We start from the raw sequence: 24,188 nt of genomic DNA, 5'->3' as shown, positions 1-24,188 counted from the left end.
TAACCTTCTGTAGTGTGGTAGTGAAAGGTTAACCTTCTGTAGTGTGGTAGTGAAAGGGTTAACCTTCTGTAGTGTGGTAGTGAAAGGTTAACCGTCTGTAGTGTGGTAGTGAAAGGGTTAACCTTCTGTAGTGTGGTAGTGAAAGGTTAACCTTCTGTAGTGTGGTAGTGAAAGGTTAACCGTCTGTAGTGTGGTAGTGAAAGGGTTAACCTTCTGTAGTGTGGTAGTGAAAGGTTAACCTTCTGTAGTGTGGTAGTGAAAGGTTAACCGTCTGTAGTGTGGTAGTGAAAGGGTTAACCTTCTGTGGTGTGGTAGTGAAAGGGTTAACCTTCTGTAGTGTGGTAGTGAAAGGGTTAACCTTCTGTGGTGTGGTAGTGAAAGGGTTAACCTTCTGTAGTGTGGTAGTGAAAGGGTTAACCTTCTGTGGTGTGGTAGTGAAAGGTTAACCTTCTGTAGTGTGGTAGTGAAAAGTTAACCTTCTGTAGTGTGGTAGTGAAAGGGTTAACCCTCTGTAGTGTGGTAGTGAAAGGTTAATCTTCTGTAGTGTGGTAGTGAAAGGGTTAACCTTCTGTAGTGTGGTAGAGAAAGGTTAACCCTCTGTAGTGTGGTAGTGAAAGGGTTAACCCTCTGTATTGTCGGAGTGAACAGGTTAACCGTTTGTGTAGTGCGGCAGTGAAAGGGTTAAGAGTTGACATGATGCCCCAGCACAGTGTTTATGAACACACTCTCCACTCTCTTAGAGCTCGGCATCAGAGAGAGCGAGAGAGACCCCTTTAATCTGTGATGTCACTGGGATGTAAAAATCGGAGGCTGCTCCACAGACAGACTTTATGAGGACTTCCACCACGTTTATATTCTAGCGCCGCTAGACCGTCTTTGGGCGTGTAAGAGCATCAGTGTTGGGGGCCGGGGCGTAGTTAACTACACGTAGTTCAGCTACTAGTTTAACGACATCTTGCAGTAGTTGGGTGGTACAGTATATAGTACAGTATATAGTTTAACTACATTCAAATCTCAGTAGCTATTTCAGTAGTTAACTACTTTGGGTCATAATAATAATAATAATAATAATAATAATAATAATAATAATAATAATAATAATAATAATAATAATAATAATAATAATAATAATAATAATAATAATAATAATAATAATAATAATAATAATAGTAATAATAATAATAATAATAATAATAATACACTTTATTTGTAGAGCACCTTTCATACAGAAACTGCAGCTCAAAGTGCTTCACAACAGAAAAAAGACAGGCATATAAAATCACAGTTTTTCACATTAGCATCAGGCCACCTTGTTTACGGTTTGATTCAATTTTAAATAGACAATAATAAAAAGAGTAAGATCAAATAGACAGGGTAAAACAGTGCAATAGTGCAGTGCAATAATATAGTAGAATAGAATAGATAAAAAAAGAATTAAAAAATTGTTTTACAGTGCAATAAAATAGTTCTGGATTACCGTTCAAAGTCGTCTTTACCTTCTCTGTTTGGCATCCACAGTTTAAAACCTGACAGTCCTCCCTCCTGTTCGATACCCACTTTGACCCTTCATGTAAGTTTAGGTTAGGTAGTTTAGTTCATTTAGTATTGTGATCATATTCCATGATGTAGTTTGGATGTAGTTGAACTACTATAACCAGAACGACGGCAGAGCGCAGAGAAACATGATCAGGTGTGCAGTTTCCCTGCCCTAGTCCCTAAATGGAACACACCCACACTTGAATATAATGGCAGTTCAGTAGTTGCTGCATGTAGCTATATGAAATTCCAGACTCAGATTGTGAAATATATAACTACTATTTCAAAGTAGTTTTAGTGTGACAAACTCCTTTTTTATATTATTATTATTTATATATATTTTTTAAATAGTTTAGATTTAGTTTAACTACCTTTCATTGTGAAGTAGCTAGTAGTTTAGCCCCATATTTTACATCCCAGTTACATCACCAATTGTAGTATTCTGGAAGGCTCTCTCTCCGATTTCTAGCTTTAGGAGAGAGAGCTGCAAGTTACGAATTGACCTCCCCTGGGACACGTGAAAAACACATATGAATTCTTAAAATGGGTGACATTCCTCTTTAATGAAGTTAGATGGAGCCACATTAGTTGAACGGATAGAAAGAGCCTTTCCTATAGTGTATATTGGGTACATAATGAAATGGCTGGCACACATAATAGACCCCTTTCATCAACATCATAACGCTGCTTCCGAAATCCGAAACTGGCCCCTGTAAATGTCCAAACTCAACCCCCTCCAATGTACAGTTCCCCCCCACCCCGCCTACCCAACCCCCCCCCCCCCCCCCACCCAACCACCTCCAATGTACAGATTCCCGCCCCACCCCACCTACCCAACCTCCTCCAATGTACAGTTTCTTCCCCCTCAAATATATATACTCTCTTTTTTAGACTCTTTTTGTATCACAAACAGTACTGTATTTGTAGATCTGGTATGTCATAAATGTCTAGATGTAGCAGTACTGTCTATCTGTATGCCATTTATGTTATGATGAATTGAAAATGGGGGACCCTGATGTAAACAAGACGAAAGTCTTTCTCTGGTCTGCATCCCCTTAACAATTGTGTATTGAGCCGTACTGTATTGTACCCATTCTGCAATCTGTGAATAAAATGATCAATCAATCAATCAATCAATCTTCTGAAATCCAAAATACATCTTTTGCGTTGAAAAGCTCTCTCAGGTGAAATAGGCACGTCATTTTAGTGGCGTCTCCACAGCTCTCGTTCTCTGCTGCAGTGAGCATTAGGGCCGTGTCACAGGGTCGTTGGTGTTTTAATGCCCTTCCATACCTGGTTATTATTGGGACTATTATTGTACTCTGCTGTCTTTTCGTTGGAGAATGAATGAATGAAAACTTTATTTAACAGATTGCAGAATGGGTACAATACAGTACGGCTCAATACACACAATTGTTAAGGGGATGCAGACCAGAGAAAGACGGCTTCTCAGTTACAGTGGGTGACAATATTGTCACAAGGAAAGATGAAATTACCTACCTGGGTTCCATCCTAGAGGCTAATCTTTCCTGTGACAAAATGGCATCCAATGTAATAAAAAAAAGTCAACCAACGAACTAGATTCTTGTACCGGATCTCCTCTCTGGTAAACAAGAATACCCTGAAGTCTCTGGCAGGAGCACTCATTCAAGGGTACTACGACTATGCTTGCACCTCATGGTACCAAAGCAACTCAAAGGCTCTAAAAACAAGATTACAAACATCACAAAACAAACTGGTCAGACTACTGCTTGACCTTACTCCTAGAACCCACCTCACCCCTGCCCACTTTGACAACCTGGGATGGCTTAGAGTCAGGGGCGTCATTTTGGTATGGCAAGGTATGGCACTCGCCATACCTTGGCAAAAAAAAATTATTATTATTTTTCTTTTTTATAATTACATTTTTTTTATGTTGATTTAGAATGTAGAATTAGAATAGGTTCGATCCCAGCTCCCGTCGTTATTTGTTGCATGTCCTCCCCACCTCTCCTCCCGTCCCCCCTCTCCTCTGTCGGTCCTGCATTGCCAATAAAAAATCTGTAAAAATGCAAAAAAAGTATAAAAAAAAAAAAAAAAAAAAGAAAAGAGCACCCACTGGCCACCGTATGTATATTCTCTCCCCACCGTATGTATATTTCTCTCTCACCCACCCCCTTCTAATGTACAGTCTCCTCCCCATCATATGTATATAATCTCTGGCAGGATCTCTGGGTAACAGTACTGTATATTTGCATATCGTATATGACACAAATGTAATAGTACTATATACCTGTGTATGTCATGTATGTCCCTATGCCATAAATGTCATATATGTTGTGTATGTCATAAATGTCATCATGAATTGAAAATGGGGGACCCTGATGTAAACAAGACGAAAGTCTTTCTCTGGTCTGCATCCCCTTAACAATTGTGTGTATTGAGCTGTACTGTATTGTACCCATTCTGCAATCTGTTAATAAAGTTTTCATTCATTCGGTATATAGTACTGTTACATTTGTGACATATACGATATGCAAATATACAGTACTGTTACCCATAGATCCTAACAGAGAATATATGATGGGGAGGAGACTGTACATTAGGAGGGGGTGGGTGGGTGGGGGAAGATATATACATACGGTGGGGAGGAGAATATATATACATACGGTGGGGAGGAGAATATATATATACATACGGTGGGGAGAGAATATATATATACATACGGTGGGGAGAGAATATATATATACATACGGTGGGGAGAGAATATATATATACATACGGTGGGGAGAGAATATATATATACATACGGTGGGGAGAGAATATATATATACATACGGTGGGGAGAGAATATATATATACATACGGTGGGGAGAGAATATATATATACATACGGTGGGGAGAGAATATATATATACATACGGTGGGGAGAGAATATATATACATACGGTGGGGAGAGAATATATATATACATACGGTGGGGAGAGAATATATATATACATACGGTGGGGAGAGAATATATATATACATACGGTGGGGAGAGAATATATATATACATACGGTGGGGAGAGAATATATATACATACGGTGGGGAGAGAATATATATATACATACGGTGGGGAGAGAATATATATATACATACGGTGGGGAGAGAATATATATATACATACGGTGGGGAGAGAATATATATATACATACGGTGGGGAGAGAATATATATATATATACATACGGTGGGGAGAGAATATATATATACATACGGTGGGGAGAGAATAGATATATACATACGGTGGGGAGAGAATATATATATACATACGGTGGGGAGAGAATAGATATATACATACAGTGGGGAGAGAATATATATATACATACGGTGGGGAGAGAATATATATATACATACGGTGGGGAGGAGACTGTCTATCTAGAGACCTCCAGCGACCTTCGGGATGAAAGCACTTGTCCATCAGATTGTCACAACATCCGGACCGTTCCCTGGAGACGTCCTGAGCCGGAACACCCTCATTGTTTACAAACACTAGAAGGGTGAGGGTCTATATGACAATGTTGTCGTGAACAATCAGCATTGCTTCATGTGCAGCTTGAGACTGTTACTTTTCAGAGGGTGCCATTTGCCATGGCAACGCGCTAACTTCCTGAGTGCCTTACATAGAAATAGAATCAACTCTATTATTGTTCCATCCTTCCTGATCCCAAGGCACCAGACCGACACAGATTTCCATGACAACTATCAAAGATTCTCCCGCAGACATTTAATGACATACCAGTTTAATTATCATTCAAGAATGTAGATTTAGATGGAGAATGGCCTTTCTATCTAATTACATGTCTATGAATGTTCTATTCTGTCCACTTCGCCAACCGCAAGTACATACCAGTAAGAACCGCTGTTCATAGCAGCCCATTTATAAAAAAAGAAAACAAAAAAACGGCTGAGACAGTCAAGTCCATTTGTTTCAGTACACAGCTTTAATGTTAGAAAACAGAATGCAGTCAGGAGTTTTTTTTATCAGAAGTTTTGAGGGATCTTTGGCGCCCTCTGGTGTCATCAAAGTGCAGTGGATTTTGGAGTCACAACATGTTTCCTAGTGAAAGGTTAACCTTCTGTAGTGTGGTAGTGAAAGGGTTAACCTTCTGTAGTGTGGCAGTGAAAGCGTTTAACCCTTTCACTGCCACACTACAAAGGGATAAACAGTGTACTGAATGCTCGAGACAATTGCGAGACATGAGATGTTGTCCCGTGTTAAGCAATTACACATGAGAAATTCAACATTTATATTAACAATTTTCACTCATGCCTGTGACTTGACATTCACTGTAATTTCAAACTACCTCATAAAATGTATATTAGAAATTCTCTCTCAACAGTGGTCGAATTCTTTGGACAAGCGGCATGAGACGACAGTCACAGACTCCCACCACCGTAACCGTGTAACAACTGACTCAAACGTTCCAACACAAAACTATCTTTTGCATTCGTGGAAATTAGTGAAAAATATACATTTTGCATGATAGAAAAATGTTGTGTATAGAAAAAAAAGGGGCTCTTTATTAGGACAAAATAGACGGATATGGTTTAAAAACATGAAGCATATATATACGTATAACATTCAATGTGTAAAAAAAATTACCACCCTTTTTGATACTCGCGACTAACAAATTTATGTCAGGGATCCTCCTCTCGATATTTACGAGGTTTCTTTCGTCACGAAGAACTTTAAAAAATCTTTCACACAAGCTTTTTCACCGTAGAAGCTGAGCTCAAGACGATGGGCGTAGCGCCACGGCGCGTTTTAAAAAGACGCTAACTCCGTAGCTGCGTGGGGAGAAGAACGGGGTTTCATCTTACAAGCCGACGACGGTCTTTGGTTGACGAGGGTAAACATTTGCAACGGGGGCATAAAATGATGCTTCATAACAAGTCTCACGGCAAAATGCCTTCAAATTAAAACGACAAAGGGCTAGAGCCACAAAGAATGGATCGCACGGTGATTGATTGAATGAAAATGTTATTTAACAGATTGCAGAATGGGTACAATACAGTACGGCTCAATACACACAATTGTTAAGGGGATGCAGACCAGAGAAAGACTTTTGTCTCGTTTACATCAGGGTCCCCCATTTTCAATTCATCATGCATTGTAAGTAAGGGTGCAATTAGCACCGTGCAATCCATTCTTTGTGGCTCCCGCCCTGTGTGTCCAGATACATACAGTACATCACTACATCAACACTCTCACCTGGATACAAGCCGTACAGCCAGGTATCAGATAACAACAGATTGGGGTGAAGGCGCGTCGCCCATCTGAAACGGTAGTCGACAATAACCATAAGCAAGGCATGTTTTTCGGCGCGCAGCTAAGTCCAACAGACAGAAGAGGGGCAGACAGAAGAGGGCACATTGCAGCGCGGATTACAGAGCAGAATCATCCACGGACGACGACGTCCCTTATATATATAATATGGGTTTTAACTGAGGCCTAACGCAGAGAGGCGGGCGGCGGAGACAAACGAGGCGGTTTCAGACGGTTCAACTCTCGGTAAAAAAAAAAGGAGAGACTAACCGAACTGAAGGGTGGAGAATGATAGATATATACAGTATAGCTGCTACTGTAGTCTGTTCTCGCTCTCCGTCTCCGGTCACAAACACAGAAGGCACACGGGGGGGGGGGGGGGGGGGCTCCTCCCCCTGCCACCGTCTGAACCCCTCAGCGAAGAACGTCGATAGTCGACACGTCCATTCGTTTGGACATTTATAGGTCGAATGCAGCAGCAGCAGCCTCCTCGTGTTTGAAACGCTGGGTCCCCCTCTCTCTCTCTCTCTCTCTCTCTCTCTCCCGTCCGTCTATCATCCGTCCGTCCGCCCGTCCGTCCCGCTCTACCACTGCTCCCAGCTGAAGTCGTCCCCGCCTCCGAACACGAGGAAGAAGCCGAGGATGGTGGAGAAGATGACCGAGTTGCCGGCCATCACCAGCCCACAGGCGCCCCATTGGATCTGCAGCAGAGAGGGGGGGGGGGGGGGGGAGAAGAGTATTCAGATGGCAGACAACTGTGGCCCAATGAGCTGTGGCCGTTGGGTTTGGAACGACTGACACGCCATGAGAGGTTGAGAACAGCGTGAACAACTTTCAAAACATGGTTAAGAACTAACTACACGTGTGAACACAGCGCGTCTATATTAATCCCAGCCGAAGAGTGCAAGAGCGCTTCTGCATTTTGCCCTGATTGGCCCCGGTAACGCCCTCCAAACGCGCATTTTCTTTTTCCCCGCTCAGACGCCGAAAAATGGAATACATGTATATTATCGCGATGCGGACCAGATTCACTCGCAACACCATAACGTTATTTCCCTGTACATTGCAACGTTAACACAACGCAGCTGTCAACTGTACTTTACATATGATCCAAACGAGGACCACATAACGCCATAACGTTATTTCGCTGTACATTGTAACGTTAACACAACGCAGCTGTCAACTGTACTTTCATAACGCCATAACGTTATTTCGCTGCACATTAACACAACGCAGCTGTCAACTGTACTTTGTAACGTTGTGTTATTTCGGGCATTCATAACGTTATTTCGCGCGACTGTACATTGTAGCCCAGCTGTCAACTGTACATTGTAACGTGCAACTGTAGATCAAGACCCACAAACACCACTATCTGTTGTTGTCTGTGCCCGTGTGCTTGTGTGCCTGCTGCGTCCATCGCGTATATATATATACCGTATTAGCGCTTTATGGCGTGTTCTGTGATTAATGTGATTGACCAGCGTTAATGTGATTGACCAGCGTTGCGACCAGCGTTGCTAATATGAACCAAAGGCTTTAATATGGCGCCTTCAGTGGAAATATTCCCCACCATAAGACAAACGGTGAAGCACAATTACACAAAAATCCAAAACAAAATCAAAGACGACCTTGACAGGTGGGCAAAACTTAAAAACTCAGTACAGGCACGGATATCAATAGTTAAGATGGATGTACTACCTAGAATCAACTTCTTCAGTTCAATGCTACCGTTACCCCCTCCAGAGGGTTACTGGAAAAGATTACACTCCTCCACATACAAATTTATTTGGAATAACAAACCACCACGTATAAAAAGATCCACCGCACAGAGAAATAAAGCAGATGGTGGCATGGCATTTCCAGATTTTTTCCACTATTTTAAGGCGTACACATTAAGACCATTGACAACATGGTTTGATCCCCAAGCATTAGTATCCTGGAGAAAATTGGAAGAAAACATAGTAGCCCCACATAGACTGAAGGACATAGCATACACTAAACTTCCAATCAAGCACTGTGAGCGGAAATTTGGCCCCATAATTACCCATGCGATCCGGATATGGCGTGAAACAAAAACAAAAAATATCCTAACCCACAAAAATGGCACAATCACACTCCCTTATTCAATAACAATGCACTCTTAATTGAAAAACGTCCTATAAGATTCCCTATATGGGAAGAGCAAGGCATACACTCATTAGGGGATGTTTTAACAACCAGGGTTTTTGTAGTTATGGAGAAATATGCACAAAATGTAATCTCACCAAGTCCACATGGCTTTTTTACATACAGTTACGGCTATGTTTGAAGTCTCACGGTGTTCCATTAGACATACCAATTGAACACCACAGATACCACAAATTCTTCTATGAAAGAGAGACATCGAGAGGTTTTGTTTCAGGTTTTTATCATCAATTACTAACGTCCTCATATGAAACCCTCCAACTAGACTGGAGGAGGGATATACCAGACCTGGAAAGTGACTTTGATTGGCAAGGAGCCTGGGCAAATGTCCGACTTACATCAAGGAACCCGGACCATCAACAAATCAATCTTAACTATATTCACAGGACATACTTGACTCCTATAAGACTGAACAGAATGGGTCTTAAACAAGACTCCAAATGCTCCCAATGTACAAATGGAGACGAAGGGACATTTATGCACATGTATTGGGACTGCCCACCAGTTAAGGCATTCTGGAAAGATGTGACCCAACAATTATCAAAACTTGTATCTTGGAATATACCAGTACACCCCTCTGTATTACTATTGAATGATGTTTTTGAGTTTGCAGTAAATCCACAGCTAAAGAGATTGGTTTTATCGTGTATCACAGTAGCTAAAAAGCTGATCGCATCACGCTGGTTTCAACCGGAAAGAATGTGCCGGAAAGTTTGGTTTCTTACATATCTCGATGTGATTTATCAAGAAATATCTACAGCAAGAATTCTGGGTCTCAATGAATCCAAAATGTCAATGTGGGTAGAAGTGGTGGAGAGAATAAAAGCTAGCTTATAATGGTAGTGTCTGGTTAGGAGCGAGGGATAATGGAGGTACTATCCAAAGAGGGGTCCGGGAGGGGGGGTTTGAGCTGGAGCATATGTGTGTAGGGTTTTAGATAACAGGTATTAGGGGTATATCCTGTATAAGACATTGGTATAATTGGTAATTTCGTTGGATATACACTGTATACTGTAAAGTATTATTATATATATTTTTTGCTTTCTGTTTCTGTGCTTGCATGTCATTTTAGCCATCTTAATTGTTAGTTTCATTATGCATTGTGTGTTGAGTACTGACTTTTAATAATTTTGTTTTGCAATAAGAAAAAAAAAAAAAAAAAAAAAAAATGGCGCCTTCTGGCATCTGTGATTACCGGTAACCGTGTTGAATGGGGGTCTGAACCAAGCGAGGACCTCATGCGCGGCGAGCACCTGAGCGAAGGAAAAGGAAATGAGCATTGCTTACCGGCGAATGGGGAAGAATGCGGAAGCGCTCTTCGGCTGTGATTAATATAGACGCGAACACAACAGCCCCGCAGAACTCTAACCCCATATGCTTGCCTGTGCCTAATATGTAGTATTATTGTTTTGTCTGTACATGTCTGATGTAAATATTTTGCATGATGTGTTTTTAACCTGTTCTTAATTACCTGTAATGCCATATATCTTTTATGCTTTCTTTTTTTTAGCTGCTTTTTAACACCAGGCCCGGGGACAACAGTTGAACATTAGCTTTGGGCTAACACTGTCTCACACATGTACTTTATGTTCATTAATGTGCTGCTGTCCCTGTTCACACTGTCTCACACATTTACTTTATGTTCATTAATGTGTGCTGCTGTCCCTGTTCACACTGTCTCACACATTTACTTTATGTTCATTAATGTGTGCTGCTGTCCCTGTTCACACTGTCTCACACATTGACTTTATGTTCATTAATGTGTGCTGCTGTCCCTGTTCACACTGTCTCACACATTTACTTTATGTTCATCAATGTGTGCTGCTGTCCCTGTTCACACTGTCTCACACATTTACTTTATGTTCATGAATGTGCTGCTGTCCCTGTTCACACTGTCTCACACATGTACTTTATGTTCATTAATGTGTGCTGTCCCTGTTCACACTGTCTCACACATTTACTTTATGTTCATTAATGTGTGCGCTGTCCCCGTTCACACTGTCTCACACATGTACTTTATGTTCATTAATGTGTGCTGTCCCTGTTCACACTGTCTCACACATTTACTTTATGTTCATGAATGTGCTGCTGTCCCTGTTCACACTGTCTCACACATTGACTTTATGTTCATGAATGTGCTGCTGTCCCTGTTCACACTGTCTCACACGTTTACTTTATGTTCATTAATGTGTGCTGCTGTCCCTGTTCACACTGTCTCACACATTTACTTTATGTTCATTAATGTGTGCTGTCCCTGTTCACACTGTCTCACACATTTACTTTATGTTCATGAATGTGCTGCTGTCCCTGTTCACACTGTCTCACACATGTACTTTATGTTCATGAATGTGCTGCTGTCCCTGTTCACACTGTCTCACACATGTACTTTATGTTCATGAATGTGCTGCTGTCCCTGTTCACACTGTCTCACACATGTACTTTATGTTCATGAATGTGCTGCTGTCCCTGTTCACACTGTCTCACACATGTACTTTATGTTCATTAATGTGTGCTGCTGTCCCTGTTCACACTGTCTCACACATTTACTTTATGTTCATGAATGTGCTGCTGTCCCTGTTCACACTGTCTCACACATTTACTTTATGTTCATTAATGTGTGTGCTGTCCCTGTTCACACTGTCTCACACATTTACTTTATGTTCATTAATGTGTGCTGCTGTCCCTGTTCACACTGTCTCACACATGTACTTTATGTTCATTAATGTGTGCTGTCCCTGTTGACACTGTCTCACACATTTACTTTATGTTCATGAATGTGTGTGCTGTCCCTGTTCACACTGTCTCACACATTTACTTTATGTTCATTAATGTGTGCTGCTGTCCCTGTTCACACTGTCTCACACATGTACTTTATGTTCATTAATGTGTGCTGTCCCTGTTCACACTGTCTCACACATTTACTTTATGTTCATTAATGTGTGCTGCTGTCCCTGTTCACACTGTCTCACACATGTACTTTATGTTCATTAATGTGTGCTGCTGTCCCTGTTCACACTGTCTCACACATTTACTTTATGTTCATCAATGTGTGCTGCTGTCCCTGTTCACACTGTCTCACACATTTACTTTATGTTCATTAATGTGTGCTGCTGTCCCTGTTCACACTGTCTCACACATGTACTTTATGTTCATTAATGTGTGCTGTCCCTGTTCACACTGTCTCACACATTTACTTTATGTTCATTAATGTGTGCTGCTGTCCCTGTTCACACTGTCTCACACATGTACTTTATGTTCATTAATGTGTGCTGCTGTCCCTGTTCACACTGTCTCACACATTTACTTTATGTTCATCAATGTGTGCTGCTGCCCCTGTTCACACTGTCTCACACATTTACTTTATGTTCATTAATGTGTGCTTCCTGTTCAAAGCAAGTTGAAACTGAAACTGAACACCCCGCAGGTTCAAGTCTGCCACTGAAACTGAACACCCCGCAGGTTCAAGTCTGCCACTGAAACTGAACACCCCGCAGGTTCAAGTTGAAACTGAAACTGAACACCCCGCAGGTTCAAGTCTAAACTGAAACTGAACACCCCGCAGGTTCAAGTTGAAACTGAAACTGAACACCCCGCAGGTTCAAGTGTAAACTGAAACTGAACACCCCGCAGGTTCAAGTGTAAACTGAAACTGAACACCCCGCAGGTTCAAGTTGAAACTGAAACTGAACACCCCGCAGGTTCAAGTTGAAACTGAAACTGAACACCCCGCAGGTTCAAGTTGAAACTGAAACTGAACCCCCCGCAGGTTCAAGTGTAAACTGAAACTGAACACCCCGCAGGTTCAAGTTGAAACTGAAACTGAACACCCCGCAGGTTCAAGTGTAAACTGAAACTGAACACCCCGCAGGTTCAAGTCTACACTGAAACTGAACACCCCGCAGGTTCAAGTCTACACTGAAACTGAACACCCCGCAGGTTCAAGTTGAAACTGAAACTGAACACCCCGCAGGTTCAAGTTGAAACTGAAACTGAACACCCCGCAGGTTCAAGTCTAAACTGAAACTGAACACCCCGCAGGTTCAAGTGGAAACTGAAACTGAACACCCCGCAGGTTCAAGTGTAAACTGAAACTGAACACCCCGCAGGTTCAAGTTGAAACTGAAACTGAACACCCCGCAGGTTCAAGTTGAAACTGAAACTGAACACCCCGCAGGTTCAAGTTGAAACTGAAACTGAACACCCCGCAGGTTCAAGTGTAAACTGAAACTGAACACCCCGCAGGTTCAAGTGGAAACTGAAACTGAACACCCCGCAGGTTCAAGTTGAAACTGAAACTGAACACCCCGCAGGTTCAAGTCTGCCACTGAATGGATTCTAGGCCACGCTGTGTTTTTCACACCGTACTCCCCCCCCCCCCCCCCGGCCTCCCTGCGTATCGTCCTTCTGCTAGAGCGCAGGTGGGCCTTTATTAATTATTAATGCCCTTGGGGGACATGTAGGTGTCATAGCAGCAGGGGGGGGGGAGGTACAGGCAGGGTAAACAATAGGGGTGGGAATCACCAGAGGCCTCACCATACGATACGATACCATCACGATACTTGAGTCACGATACGATAGTATTGCGATACTAAATATATTGCGATATGCTGAGTATTGCGATATTGATATTGCGATATATTGCGATTTATTACCTTTTTTCAACTACAAAGTAAAACTTTGTCAACATGTTTTATCTAATAATAAAATAAAGTTCAGTCTGTTCATCTCACTTCAATCATTTTTATTGCAGAACGTGGTATTTTCTCAAGCAGACAGATGTCAACACTGTAATAATCTGTGTTGCATGTACCTGACAAACTGAACTGTTTGTATTACAGTCATATTCCAACTTAACTGAATGCACACGTGTGTGTGTGGACTACTGTACTATTACAGGTATTGAGATGAACAATGCAACCTCCGTATACAAAAAAAAGTTTTTCTAACACTTTGACTGCCGGAAAACGCTTAAAAGCGTCATTGCCGGCCATGCTCAAGTTGCCGGAGGACGCTTTACAGCGTCCTTATATCAATATTTCAAAAATCTGCGATCGGATTCATATTTCCCCTCCGCTGGCCTGAGATCCACCAGGAGGACCCACTGAGCTCTCTGGCGGTTCAGGAGCGCCATCTGGTGGCCGATCGGCGCAATCGCCAAACAGGAAGTGCTATGGAGGTTGTGCTGGTCGGCCGTATTACTTCCGGGCACTCTGTTTGGCTCACGGGACTCGATCTCGACACAATACATAGCGATCGATTGCCAATAACTCGATAAACAACATGATTTGGACATATATACTATTATACAAGCTGGAAATGGACCCGATATTTCTACATACCATAATAGGTAAATGACTGTTCCACGCTCATCGCCCAACGGCGCGAGGAGGATACGGTAAGATTCAGCGTTATTTTTGATCGTATTCCATATAAACTGTTATGATGAACATATCACCCACACTAGATGAATGATATAACGCTGCCCACGGAATTATAAACGATCCCCCGCCCATCCGGTCATCATCAGATCATACGTAGATCATTCTAGAAGTACGTCCAATTGAAATTTTTTATATCGCCCCGATTGCCATCAAACTGTATTTCATCATCAATATAATGCATTTGGGGCTATATATCACGTTCTGGAGAAAGCTGCAGAAAGAGATGAAAACATACTTATACATTAGACCATACTTTACTATGAATATGTGAATGAAAAAGTTTAACGTTGCTACACAATGAACAATACATATAGGACTTTGAATGGGCCCTAATAATGGCAATGTAGCAATAGAATTTAAAAAGTTATAGCCCTGCAAAGAAGGGGAATTTCTCCATAGACAAATAGCGCTGGCAATCCACAGTCATTTTCCGGATTTCTGGCCGGCACCCATAGTGTTAATAAATAAATAATGTAAATATCGATACTTGGCGTCCCTGTATCGATACAGTATCGCCACGCAAAGTATCGCGATACTACTACGTATCGATATTTCCCCCCACCACTAGTGGATACCACCTTGTTTACATTCAGGCCGACTAGTTTCACTACTTAACAATCCTCTGTTGCATTGTAGCCACGGGTGTTAGCTAGCTACGAATGTACAAGAACTCCCCCACCCGCCCCCCTCCCTTGTCAAAACCAAAAGCATCCGCCTTTGTTTAATGTTTGAAAATATTATAAAAATATTGTATAAAAGTAATAACATACAGTACTCCGCGTTGTGCTCTATAGTCATTATTGGCACAGGTTTTCTGGTCTATGGAACTCGGATTACAGCAAACCAGTGTCAATAAACATGATAAAGCAGCCCCCCCCCATTATGTTATTGCTCAAATTTGAAATCATATACTGATAAGGTCACTCCCTTCTTTGGGGGCATATAGAGTATATTTGGCTTTCAGTCAGTCAACCTATCACTGACATGTTGAGGAGGAAAGGACCGTAGTTCATCCACCACTTCAAATACAATCGTGCCACCGTTTGTCAAGCTAAAAGCTAGATGTGTTGAGTCCACATAGATACAGTACAGTACAAGCATCTTTGAATTCTCCCATTCTTGCATACCTTCTGCTATGGCGCGCGACAAGGTTGAGCAGAGATTGGTCGGAGAAAAGTTATATTTTAGCACCCGCGCCAATTTGACTCAGACAAAAGGATATTTTGTCCTTCATTTGTTTTGAGAATATTGTAGGTCGCCTTACAAGTTTCAAGTTTCTTTATTGGTTGTCAGACAAAAATACAGAATACTTTTATATGAAATGCTTTCTTCTGTTTTGCTCCCGAGAGTGTGCTAGATAAAAAATAGATAACGTATAAAATAGAAAGTCAAAAGTACGTAAACAAGTGTAAACAAAAGTGTTCAATACACATATATACAATATACAATACAGAGTAGAAAAAATGAGTAACCGATATACAATATACAGCACAATGCAGAAATGGGATGAGGTACAACTTAGGGTAAGGTGCAATGAGGTATGAGTTGAGTAGTGCAAATCTCTTTACCAATCAATATAAAGTGTGTTAAAGTGTCTAAAGTGGGTAAAGTGGGTGCTACAGTGAGTTGTTTATTTGTGTGGATGTGTGTGCTGTGAGTGTATTTAAAGTTTATTTTTTTTGTCATTGAGCATCCATTACATTAATACATTAACCCATTTAAGGATCAAATGGACAAGCCGCTCTGGACACAGGACCACGATGCACTCACCGTCTCCTTGCGGGCTAAAATAATGGGAAGCCCAAACGCCGACACCACGATGCCGCTGGTGATGAAGTACGCCATCTCCCTGCACGCATTGCTGGCGGCATCACTGTCATCGCTAAGCCTCCTGGATATGAACGTGGGGATGGGGCTTAAAATGTAGAAGATCAGGACGAAGAGCGGCCAGTACACCCTAAAGAAACAAATAAATATATCAAGGATCAGTCACGTGTTGGCAGAATACCCTAAAGAAACAAATAAATATATCAAGGATCAGTCACGTGTTGGCAGAATACCCTAAAGAAACAAATAAATATATCAAGGATCAGTCACGTGTTGGCAGAATACCCTAAAGAAACAAATAAATATATCAAGGATCAGTCACGTGTTGGCAGAATACCCTAAAGAAACAAACAGATATATCAAGGATCAGTCACGTGTTGGCAGAATACCCTAAAGAAACAAATAAATATATCAAGGATCAGTCACGTGTTGGCAGAATACCCTAAAGAAACAAATAAATATATCAAGGATCAGTCACATGTGGCCAGTATAACATAAAGAAACAAACAGATATATCAAGGATCAGTCACGTGTTAGTTGGCACATGCAAATACTGGTATATACCAGTACCAGTATGACTAAAAGATTTGCACTACATCTCTACCTAGGGCTCTACGCTAACCTTTTTCCCAAGGAGCACATGTGCTCCTAAATGAAAAAAATTAGGAGCACACAAAGAAATTTAGGAGCACCCAAAATTATTTAGGGGCACAGTGAAAATATTTCAAGTAACAGTTTTTTTTTTTTTTTATGTATGTATATTTGTACTGTGCGTGCATGTGCAAACGGGAACGGGACACACATCTGTGCAAATGTAGGGGTGTAACAAATATGCATCGATCCTAAGGGGAAAATTCAACTGCATCGATTTGAAAATGTTACAATCGATTATCGCAATTTTAATGTGTACACAGTGTTATGTTATTGTCATGTCCGTTACAGCCAACACAACGACATACGCTACTGCATCAACTTTATGATTAACAAAGCAAGGCATTCGTTTCGTTGCATTAACGTTATATTACTATTGCTATCGATAAATCTAGGTGTTCTAAAATCTATTGCTATTAGTAAGACTAGAATAAGTTAGATTAATTTAATGTTACTGTCTCGGAAAACTCTCGCAAGCTGCTGGCCATCACTAGACAATACCAACCACCCTCTCCACCGCCCCCTGGTGGGGCAGAGCAGCAACCACCCTCTCCACCGCCCCCTGGTGGGCCAGAGCAGCAGCCACCCTCTCCACCGCCCCCTGGTGGGGCAGAGCAGCAGCCACCCTCTCCACCACACCCTGGTGGGCCAGAGCAGCAGCCACCCTCTCCACCGCCCCCTGGTGGGCCAGAGCAGCAGCCACCCTCTCCACCGCCCCCTGGTGGGGGAGAGCAGCAGTCGCAGCGGACGGCTCATCTCCCTGCACTCACGGACTGAGCGGCACAGGAGGTCCTTTGTCCCCACAGCCATCAGACTGTACAACAGCGTAATATAGTGCGGGGGACCTGACCTCTGAACCACACACCTGTTTACACCTGTTTTTTTTTTTTTATACCTGTTTTTACACACTTGTTTTATACACCTGCTTTTATCTCATCACGCTCTTATTGATATTGATAGATATGATTTAATTGAATTTTATCATGTGCTTATTTTTAATTCATGATGCAGACATAACGTGAAACAACTGAATGAGAACTGTCAATGTCTGTATACTGTGTGAGCTGCGAGATACCCTGAATTTCCCCAAGGGGATTAATAAAGTATCTATCTATCTATCTATCTATCTATCTATCTATCTATCTATCTATCTATCTATCTATCTATCTATCGCAATGGCGGACTTTCAGGAAGTAAAAAAGCGAATGAGCTTCCGATTGGTCATTTCCTTTATTTCCCTTGAAACCAGTCACGTCACTCTACTGTGATTGGACCGTTGGCTTGAGTGCAATGTGGGACTTGTAGTTTTTTTTAACGATTTATCATCAGCGGAGAAAAAAAAAGCACGACTGAGGCTGTAATCTTCACTCGCACACCGTGCGAGTAAATGATTTTTCCGGTTCGCACACACACATTTCTAGGGGAATATGCAAGCAATATGGTCGCACTGTAGAGCCCTGCTACCTCGTTTTTTATTTGCATTTTGTACTTTTTCTTTTGTATATTGTATATTTTGTATCTTAGTGTTTGGTCTTTTTGCTGCATGAAGCACAATCTCAGGAGGCTCATACAGTACCAAGCATTTCACTGTAATCTACATGTACCTGATATGTGACAAATAAAACAAAACTTAAAACTTGATACTGTAGTATAGGAATCTATCATGCGCTAGACTGTATTGAGATTGAGGAAGAGCATAACTCCACATATTTGAGATTAATTATTCTTTAAATAAATTATTTGGCCTTTGTCAACTTGTATTATAGATGGAATCGATTTCAAGGTCCTAGAATCTATTTCAAGGTCCTCCTCCTTATATACAAAGCACTAAATGGAACAGGACCGAGCTACATTGCAAATTATCTAGTCAACTATGTGCCTCCTAGAATATTACGATCATGTACAGTTTCTTTGTCAAATGTATATACTCTCTTTTCCTGACTCCTTCTGTATCACAAACAGTACTGTATTTGTAAATCTGGTACGTCATAAATGTATAGATGTAGCAGTACTGTCTATCTGTATGTCATGTATGTCATAAATGTATAGATGAAACAGTACTGTATATCTGTATATCATGTATGTCATATATGTTATGATGAATTGAAAATGGGGGACCCTGATGTAAAGAAGACCAAAGTCTTTCTCTGGTCTGCATCCCCTTAACAATTGTGTGTATTGAGCCGTACTGTATTGTACGGTACCCCATTCTGCAATCTGTTAATAACATTTTCAATCAATCAATCAATTGTTTATTATCATTAAGAAACTCTTTCCAACAAAACATAGCCAGTGATTCGTTTGACTCTAAAAGTCTGGAAAAAGACAAAACCAACTTCCAAATTTTATCTCAAACCTACCGAAGTCGGCCCATGTCACCCCACTTCTTAGGGACCTGCACTGGCTCCCCATTGCTGCACATATCCGCTTCAAGGCCCTCGACCTGGCATACCGTGCGGCAAAGGGAACCGCTCCCGCCTACCTCCGGTCAATAGTCTCTAACTACACACCCTCAGTCAAGACCCCTACGCTCTGCATCTTCTAACTACACACCCTCAAGACCCCTACGCTCTGCATCTTCTGGCCGCCTCAGACCTACTCCTATCCAAGCTCCGGGAGGGTCATCAAAGAGAAGTCGCCTATTCTCAGTCCTTGCCCCACAATGGTGGAATGAACTACCCACCCCAGTTAGGACAGCCGAAACACGCCCAATCTTTCGCCGTCGAATAAAGACGCACTTCTTCAACCATTATCTGAAATAAAATAAAATTCTAACCCTAAGTAACCTTACTGTCATGCACCTGTCCACAACACTTCGATGAACATTGTTACTCAGCTGATAGAGTTGTGCCCTTCCTGATGACTTGTCGTACAGAACTTGTAAGTCGCTTTGGATAAAAGCGTCAGCTAAATGACTAAATGTAAATGTTAGTGTAAAATGGTGTAGAGTAGTCCTAAAGCAACATAGAGGTTTCGAGTCCCGTGATCAATAGATCACTAAAGCAACACAATTGGATGTGCATTACACTTCACGTGTGACTACTTCTCCCAGATAGTAAAGAGGGTTAACCTTCTGTTGTGTGGCAGTGAAAGGGTTAATGGGGATGCGAGTGATTTAAATGTAAAAAAAAAGAAATTACGAAAACAATAGAAAGATTACATTGTGCCACTAGATTGCACTATTTTACTCTGTCCATTCTATTTTACTCTTTTATTACAGGTTCTAAACGGTCAGGTATTGAACTGTGTGGGTATTAAGCGGGAAGAAAGACTGTCAGGTTTTTTAAACTGTGTGGGGGACCCCGGCCTAGAACTGCGCCCTGAGAGAGGGAACTGCACCCTGAGAGAGGGAACTGCGCCCTGAGAGGGAGGTTCGAAGGGTCAAAGTGGGTATCAAACAGGAAGGAAGACTGTTGGGTTCTAAACTGTGGATATCAAACCGGGAAGGTAAAGACTGTTTTAAAATGTTGAACAGTAATTCAGAACTTTTTTTTTTTTTTAATCTTTTTCCCCCTCCTTTTTTTTTCGATTTTTCTCCCATCCCACTGTTAGTCGTTATGCCAATTCCCAACCCCCTTCCTGGTTGTTGCGCACTTTCCCTTTACTGTTGGTCCGAGAGGCCGGAGACTGTCACATGCTTTCCTCCGACGCATGTGCAGCCAGCCGGCAGCCAGCCTGGCCGCGCAGATTCTCACTGGGAGAGTGTAACGTGTGGGAGGCCGCACTACCTCTCTCCAGATCCTACCCTCGCTGAGCAGGCGCCCCGACCGAACTGTAGGGGTCGCTGTCCACAACGCCCAGGACCCACCCGCCAGCTTTCCCCACCCCCTAATTCTGCCAATTGTATTAGTGTGAATGGCCAGCCAAGCTGGTGACAACGCCGGGAGCTGGATTCGAACACGCGAACCCAGCGTCTCCAGCGTTGGTGACGAACGCAATCTCCGCTACGCCACCTGACCGCCGCCAGAACTATTTTATTGCACTGCACTATTGCAATATTTTACTGTCTATTCTATTTTAATCTTTTTATTATTGCCATAGAATCAAACCATAAACAAGGTGGCCTATTGGGATGTTAGATCCTAATGTGAAAAACTGTGATTTTATATGCATACTGCACTTTATGTGACACTGTGAATAATGTGAATATTTTCTTCAGCTAGTTAGATAGTAAATTATATTGACCCAATTGACCTAATTGTTTACACTGCCTGTGTTTTTTTTTTTACTATCTGTACCCCCCCCCCCCCATGCTGCTATGATGCCTGAATTTACCCAAGGGGATCAATAAAGGAATATCTTATCTTATCTTATGTCTGCACTTTATGTGCTCATTTTGTGCTTTTTTTCTGCTGTGAAGCACTTTGAGCTGCGATTCTTGTATGTTTATGTTTATGTTTATTAGGATCCCCATTAGGCATCATCGATGTGTTGACTATTCTTCCTGGGGTCCTCACAGATACAAAACATTCAGTGTAAATCAGTCATATATCACATACATAATCAATAGAAAATAAAACAAAAGAAGGTCATAGGTGAATCCATTTCACCGTACCTTTAAACAAAAACACAAAGTAAACAGAAGAAGTTTGGACAACATGGCTGCAGCTACACTCATGCATGACATATATTGATTTCCTTCCGGATTATGGCTCCTTTAAGTTTATTTCTGAAACTGTCCTTGTTTTCCGCCCGTATGATATGTAATGGGATCCTATTCCAATATGTTATGGCTCTATACATTGCAGTTTTCTTGAGAGTGTTGGTTCTAGGCAGAGGTAGGGTGAAGCGACTACTTGAAGCATGTCTGGTATTATGGTCATGTCTATCATTGGTGGATAAAAGCATATAATACAATTGAGTGTGTTTACCCAAGGTGTATAGTATAAAAAGGTACTATACAAATAGTGTATTATTATTATTAGTTTGCCATCCATATATTATAGGTAGACATACTATTTCTATAATGCAAGTACATTGTTTATTATCATTAAGAAACTTGTGTTTCTGGCCCCTGTAAATGTCCTAACGCAACCCCCTCCAATGTACAATAAATGTCCTATTAAACCCAATAATACATGAGACCCTCTTCTTGGGACCAAGTAAGGTTTAGTCGATAATCCAATGTACAGTTACCCCCCCCCCCCCCCCACCTCCAATGTACAGTTCCCTCCCTCCCCCCACCCAACCTCCTCCAATGTACAGTTCCTACGTCAAATGATATACTCTTTTTTAGACTATTTTTGTATCACAAACAGTACTGTATTTGTAAATCTGGTATGTCATAAATGTATAGATGTAGCAGTACTGTCTATCTGTATGTCATGTATGTCATAAATGTATAGATGAAACAGTACTGTATATCTGTATGTCATGTATGTCATAAATGTATAGATGAAACAGTACTGTATATCTGTATATCATGTATGTCATATATGTCCTGATGAATTGAAAATGAGGACCCTGATGTAAACAAGACGAAAGTCTTTCTCTGGTCTGCATCCCCTTAACAATTGTATGTATTGAGCCGTACTGTATTGTACCCATTCTGCAATCTGTTAATAACATTTTCAATCAATCAATCAATCAATTGTTTATTATCATTAAGAAACTCTTTCCAACAAAACATAGCCAGTGATTCGTTTGACTCTAAAAGTCTGGAAAAAGACAAAACCAACTTCGAAATTTTTAAGTGGATCATAAACCGGTCAATAGAAAAATAACGTATAGTTATATTATTACTAGTCATATTAGAAATAAACGTACCCATACTGTTCCAAAGCACAGGCCAACAGGAGAAACGTCAGCCCTATCGCACCACTGAAGGACAGACCAACTAGAGCTGGGGAATAATACAAGACACAAATATTATTGTACCCATTCTGCAATCTGTTAATAACGTTTTCAATCCATCAGAGACGCTTATTATTGTACACACAGCAACACGCGATATACTAAAACTATATAAAAATAAACTACAAAAAAATGCTCATATCCATAAGTAGTAGATAGATAAATAGGTCATACATGTAGGCAGCATTTGGTTATGTGGGTGGGTAGGTTTGTAGGCAGGTGGGTGGGTGGTTATGTATTACTATGTATACAGTATATGCATGTATGTACTGTGTGTATGTATGTTTGTATTAATTATCTTTTGAATGTATTCTGGTATTTTATACCATGTATATTTTTGTATTTTTGTATGTTTTGATTTTACAAAACAGGGGAAGTTCCCGATAAGCCTCTCTAGGCTTCTAACTTCTCCTTCACAAATTGGTTATAATAACTTATTGTGTATCGTTTTTACTTTTGTTTAACTGTGTTCATAAATAAATACAAAATACAGAAATATACAGATATTTGGTAAATAAGTAAACAACACAAGTGGTGAGGCTACAGTAGCTACATATTATTAAGTAATAAATAAACACAACTTGGTAGGGAGTATTTGATTCAAGAATCCATAATGTTGTGATGAGATCATTATTACAGTTAATCTGGTTCACCTTTATTGATTAAAATGGAAGAAATGATTCAGCAAGGTTTCGCAACCGAGAGACATGAATAGATAGTTTCTTAACAGTCTTAACAAGTTGGCGTGAGGCGTGACACGTTGTAAATAAGCGTGTCTCTCAGATCCACTTACCTTTAATACCCGCCATTCTATATTAAATATGATTTCTCTCCTCCTTTGTTTTATGTCTTGTTGTTGTTTTTCTGTCTTTCCTCCAAATCAACTCCCTGCTTCCTGCTTCGACGCGTCGACGTATTTTTTGCGTCAGCAACTCATCAGCTGACGCTCTTAAAGGTACAGTGGTGACTATTTCCTTGAATGAATGATGAATGAACCTTTTATTAACAGATTGCAGAATGGGTACAATACAGTACAGCTCAATACACACAATTGTTAAGGGGATGCAGACCAGAGAAAGACGTTTGTCTTGTTTACATCAGGGTCCCCCATTTTCATAAACAGCCTGCTCCTGAACATTGGTAAAACCAAGGAGCTGATCGTGGATTATAGGAGAGGACAGCAGGAGACACACACACCACTGATGATTAACGGGGCTACCGTGGACAGGGTGAGCAGCTTTAAGTACCTGGGGGTCCACATCTCAGAGGACCTGACATGGACAACACACATAGACACAGTAGTAAAGAAAGCGAAGCAGCGCCTCTACCACCTGAGACAGTTAAGGAAGTTCAGAGTATCTGGGGAGATACTCCAGTCCTTCTACTCAGGAGCTGTAGAGAGCATCT

At 41.2% G+C, this 24,188-nt stretch overlaps 1 protein-coding gene across 1 annotated transcript; it reads right to left on the bottom strand.

Moving 5' to 3' along the window:
• Positions 1-5,393: 5,393 nt before the first annotated feature.
• LOC311243587 (leptin receptor gene-related protein) lies at positions 5,394-23,691 on the bottom strand. The gene is made up of 4 exons (XM_084332873.1): positions 23,575-23,691; positions 22,695-22,770; positions 16,221-16,407; positions 5,394-7,526 (listed from the first exon to the last, which is right to left on the bottom strand). The coding sequence occupies exons 1-4, from the start codon at positions 23,588-23,590 to the stop codon at positions 7,410-7,412; spliced, it is 396 nt and encodes a 131-aa protein (XP_084188999.1). The 5' UTR covers positions 23,591-23,691; the 3' UTR covers positions 5,394-7,409.
• Positions 23,692-24,188: the final 497 nt, after the last annotated feature.

The sequence above is a fragment of the Notolepis coatsorum genome (genome assembly GCF_963971535.1).
Source record: "Notolepis coatsorum genome assembly, chromosome: 17".
NCBI classification, from domain to species: Eukaryota; Metazoa; Chordata; class Actinopteri; order Aulopiformes; family Paralepididae; genus Notolepis; species Notolepis coatsorum.
Note: the sequence above shows the minus strand (reverse complement) of the source record. Positions and strands in the feature narration are given on the sequence as shown.

Excerpts from the sequence above, each read along its gene's own strand:
- LOC311243587 (XM_084332873.1), bottom strand. Across the intron at positions 16,408-22,694 it reads TGTGCTTTGGAACAGTATGG|GGTGTACTGGCCGCTCTTCG; the intron begins GTACGTTTATTT and ends TTGTTTCTTTAG. Across the intron at positions 7,527-16,220 it reads TTTTAGCCCGCAAGGAGACG|ATCCAATGGGGCGCCTGTGG; the intron begins GTGAGTGCATCG and ends TCTCTGCTGCAG.